This window comes from Anopheles darlingi, chromosome 2, assembly GCF_943734745.1.
Source record: "Anopheles darlingi chromosome 2, idAnoDarlMG_H_01, whole genome shotgun sequence".
NCBI lineage: Eukaryota > Metazoa > Arthropoda > Insecta > Diptera > Culicidae > Anopheles > Anopheles darlingi.
In genome coordinates, this window is record NC_064874.1 from 2,047,501 (window position 1) to 2,052,500 (window position 5,000).

The following is a 5,000-nucleotide window of genomic DNA, read 5'->3' on the forward strand; positions in this document are numbered from 1 at the left end:
ACGTCGTCCTCGATAATGGCCTCCATCCCAGACTTGACGTAATCGAGGCAGTTGGACAATTTGAAACCGGTCCCCTCGTGCTCTCCGCTACCATCTGACTCTGCGTCTCCTTCGCGGTCGCCTTCTTCGCCATCCTCGTGCTGGAGGTGGTGCTGGTTTCCACTTTCGCCCAGTTCCGTGCTTTTGCTTCGCGTATCGTCAATCACTTCCGGTGACAGAATTAGCGATTCTGCCCGACTAATAACTGAATTGCCACCATTTACAATATACGGTGCGTCACCACCACCGTTGGAAAGCTTGTGGCGGGTGTTGCCATTAGGCAGGATACCATTGGCTTTCCCGGTGGTGCCATCACCCATATCAGGTTTTCCAGCATCGGCACTGTCAGTAGCAGGAAGTTCGTCCTCCTCCGGTTCTGACTGCGTTATGTTGGCGTACTGCTGTTGTCGAACAATTTCAATGTTCTGCCGTCCGAACTGAAATGAATATTCAAATCAAGCAAGTTAATATCTAAAACCTTACTAGAATTTCTTTTAATTGCTTATAAATAACGCTAAAACCTATTCTATCTTCTGGAAGATTCTTTGATCATTAGAAACTGGTTGTGCAAAATGATACGAATATACACAAAAAAATGAATTTCATAATGACTATCGTAAAACAAGGTAAAATATTATCTTATGACGTACATAGATTAAGAGCAACGCAAAAAATCAAAATCTCATCATAAATGACCGAACGTAGAATCGATTTTTTTTATTACGAAACATCATCCGAACAGAGGTCAATACCACAGTCTGCTCAAGAGACTGTATGGTAAAAAACAGCGAGCTATTCCTCGAGCGCGCATCATTTGCCTTGAAGGTTACTGCGACTCAAACGATTTATCTTCACTTTCCACCCATGCCGTTTCTGCGGTGTATGACGAAATCGATGGATTTAATGGAATGCAGATTCTGTTTCATTCATTTCAACCCACCACGATGCTCGATGAAAGCGTGAAATGGGTCTGGGTTAGCTGGTTTAAGGCTAAACAAAACAAGCAGGTCGCTACGTTTTATAACAAAAAATATTGCACAAGAAGACGAGGCCTTTCGGCAGATTTGTCAATCGAAGGTCACTAATTTCTCATCATATGCAACCAACCAAAACCTTCAAATTGCGGCCAATGTGAGTAATATGTCTTTACCTCAACAGAACAGAACTCGTTGTTGGACCTGATTGCTCTGTCTTTTCTGTATATTGCTCCATATTCCTCCCAACCCATGCTACTCATTGTCGGACGTGACCTGACACCGGTTCTAGACGGCCTGAAGTAATGGTTTCCTTGGTGACACAAAGAAAACGTCTATACGACGGATCTGGTACGTGCGTATTAAATGGCGTAGTAGGTGCTCTGTGATGCATCGCAACCAATTCCATTCGGAAATAACAGCTGATACTACTGACACCGCAGTCTGCCTGAAGCAGCCCCAATCGGAGCTTCGGGCCCCTCAGTTCGTGAAACTCCGTAGCGGTTTACCGAGATTGAGGATTGCGTCATACCGTCTCTATGTATTCGCACCGTTGGGACGGATTCTTACTATAGCCCAAATGCATGGATTTGTAGTATGTCCCCCAAGCGCGAGTGGCGCGCCTCCGCATGGAGAGGGTAATCGAGCAAATAAATAAAGTAATTGGTAAGCAAACTACGCGCACCCTGTGAGAAGGGTAGTGTGAAGCATCATGTGAGTGATGCAAAATGTCACTCAAACCCCCTGTGCCGTCGTATAAACGGATAAACAGTTTAGGCAGATCATCTGTTGATTAGATTGAATGTATTAGTGGTCTAGTAGCCTTGCGGCAGTTGGGTTTCAACTGTTCTAGAATGTTGAATTTGGCTTTACAATCTCCGAAACACAATCTAATCTGCGGCGCAATCATCAACTGGCGGAAATATGTGCAAATCATCATCCTTTTAAATACGTCACACCGATCGCTAATTCCTGCCCCGTTTTATCGATTGCGCTCGGTTGTGCTGTGACGACAAAGAGGTTCAAAATAATGAAATCGTGCGTGGCCCAACCATAATCAGAGCACCCCGTCCGCTCGATCGAGTGCTCTTTATCGCTTTTCTTGGGTGCTTGGGTGAATGATAAGAGCAAAAACAACCATCGAAAGAGCGGTTCTTTTAGAGAATGGTTTTTTTTATACCATTTGCCTATCTAATCATGGCCGACTGCGCACAGCTGCATATTCCCATCCTTTTCGAAGGCAATAGGCAATCGCCTGATTGGGTTCAACGGTGGTTGGTCACCTGGTCGTTCGACGCTCAGTTAGCACATCCAAGGGAGTGCATCTAGAGGGGTATGGTGTCTATTGCACCCCATTTGCACAATATTGTAAATATCAAAGGCTTCACACCGATAAGACGATTGAGGCGGAGGCGCCGGTAGTATATCCGGAACCGCAATGCGCGCAAAATGTCGACGTAAAATAAAATCTAGCAGGCTGGCCGAGGTTCGGCAATGAAACACTCGCGTGGCACGTGTCCACTCAGCGTATGCATTGGAATTGTGCTGCCTAAGCCATGCATCAGGACAGGAGTCAAGTATCAGGCGACCCCCCACCAGCCGGCCGGAGCACTTCATGCACTTTGCCTCCCTCTGCTAGCCATTTCGTTCGCCTGTAGTCGTGGCGTTTTGATCGAGTAGTCACAGCCTGACCCACCTTCTTGTCCATGCTCTTCGGGTCATTGCAGTGTTTAAGAGTGTTCCACACGACCAAACATGGCCTGCCATAAGGTCACGGCGCCCTGTGCATGGCCACCATTGGCCACGTCGTAGACCTCCGGATTTCTCTCTTGTTTCTGGGGAAGGCGTAAACCGATTTTCGGTTCACTGGTTTCCCTCTGTCAGTTATCAATCACGTGTAAAGGAGGCTCGTCCACCATCCTTCTGGAATGGGTCTCATCGTCTGTCTCGATGCCGATTATCAGGATGTTGGAGCGTTCCGCCGCTTGTTGCATCGGAGCGTGGCAAACGTGCTTCTGGTTTTCCTTTCTTTTTTATTTCACTTTTATTCAACCATATCACTGAGCTTCTGCAAATAAAACCTCAATGAATGCATCGCGTCCATTCGCGCCTGAACGACACGGCCAAGCAAACAGACCGTCGTCCTTGACCGCAGCGGCGCACAGCCGCGTCGTGTGTTGTTACTATGAACACACGCACACACAAAACTACATTCAAAGAAAGGGCAGAACATCAAACAGATACTGGTGGATGGGAAATCTTGTGCGTGAGCAGTAGCCGCAAACAGCAAGCGCAGGGCGGCGTGATTACGTTTTCACGGTCAAGCAATAGATAATGGAGCGTCAGCGACCGCACTAGGGAGTTGCTTGCGTGTGGCATGCATCACAGGTCGACCTACGACCGGTTACGCTTCCTGAGGAGGTGCATTTTCGACAGATCGGTGGCGCAGGTGCACGTTGTCCCTGCTCATTGCCAACTAGATTAGCGCCATATCCGGTAAATCGGTTCCGGCTTCCTCTCAAGCCCGTTATCCGAAAGGGATGTGTTTAAAAAGAGCCGCTATGTGCTCGTGTAACGTAACCAAGGTTACGCAAATGACTTCAAACTCTCCCAGCGATTGCTGTGATCTTAATGGAAGAACATTAGCAAGTTAAAGTGAAACTGCGCCATGACCAAAGGTTCTGCACGATCACGAGGCGTACATATGGCAGGGCACCAACATAGAGCATCGGCCGAAGGTGCCCGCCACCATCAGTTGCTGCTGGTTGAATTGCTTGCCGCGATTAGGCGCGATTCGAGGCCATCAAGGCAACTCACAAAAGATGATTCAGCAAACATTGTTTGCGCTGTTTGGTGGTGTTCGGCAGGATTCCAAACGGCCTGTTCTAATGATTACATCACATTTTTGTCAAAAAGTTATACGAGTCGATAATGCATAATTAGGTTTTTTCGGTCACAGCCGATAGAGCAGCCCCCGCCGTTGGGAGGTGGCTCGTTAGGTGCATGCGGTACACGTTCCTCGGTGCTGGTGGACGTGTGAAACGACAAAATAAATTCTGCTGACCGCACACGGTGACCACGAGCCCCGGCGGTTGATATGACGATGTCGCTTTGCCAATCGATTATGGATTCAATTCCCGCACCAGGTCGTCGTCTATTCCCGATCGGGTTTGGCATCCTCCGTGTCCGTTAGGGAGCGCCCTTTTATGTGCTTGCTCATCGAAATGGATTGAATTCCGACAAAACGGCGGTTTCAGACGACGGAGGGTGTGCTGGCAGACGTATCGATCGACGGAAAGATTCCTCCAGACGGCAGCAGCCCAGACGCGTCTCGGATGGTGCGCGAGATATCGATTTTCCACGCCGCGGATCCTTGCGGTCATTTCCGCATCATCCTTACGCGACCTGGTGTACGTGCGTGTGTGTGTGTGTGTGTGTGTACTCACCTCGAAGATTTTCACCAACAGATTCACGTAAAGGCGCCGCACGCCGAACGATTTTCCGATCGAGGCCATGAACACGATAGTAAACAGAAGGACGAAGAACGGCGTCAACGTTATCATCGACATGATGGTCCCAATCGCCACTAGGCCCCCCATTTTGGTAACGGCGCAGCTGGTGGATCCAAAGGGCAATCACACTCGAAATCAGCCCCGAGGCCGCCTTTTTCTGGAACCCTTTTCCACGCACGCACCACCCGGCGGGATACGTAACACGCGCTTCTCACGTCTCGGCCTTCGCCTGCTGGCCTCCCATCCAAAAACTGGCCACACACACTCCGCTATTTACGCTCGACGGACGACACAAAGTTCGAACGGGACCGAAAATCCTTAAACTCCGCTCGAGTTCCTTGCACAACAAACACTTTTCACGGAAATTATTTTGAGCGAGTCGCCAAGATGTTTTAAATAATAGTAAGGTGGTGTCTTAGCCGCTTTGACAGGTCACCATTTTGAATTTGTTTGACAGTGGTGGCCGGACGCTCTA

General features: G+C 48.7%; 1 protein-coding gene across 2 annotated transcripts in view; it reads right to left on the reverse strand.

Moving 5' to 3' along the window:
* The window catches only part of LOC125952117 (glycerol-3-phosphate acyltransferase 3), a 10,846-nt gene that overhangs the window by 5,748 nt on the left and 98 nt on the right, over positions 1–5,000 (reverse strand). For both annotated transcript variants that reach the window (XM_049681396.1, XM_049681397.1), the window contains exons 1-2: positions 4,460–5,000; positions 1–476 (exon numbers count right to left, since the gene is read on the reverse strand). The exon at positions 1–476 is cut by the window's left edge and continues 166 nt beyond it; the exon at positions 4,460–5,000 is cut by the window's right edge. In XM_049681396.1, coding sequence (XP_049537353.1) covers positions 1–476; positions 4,460–4,612 — 629 coding nt within the window. In that variant the 5' untranslated portion in view covers positions 4,613–5,000. The remainder of the gene's footprint in view (positions 477–4,459) is intronic.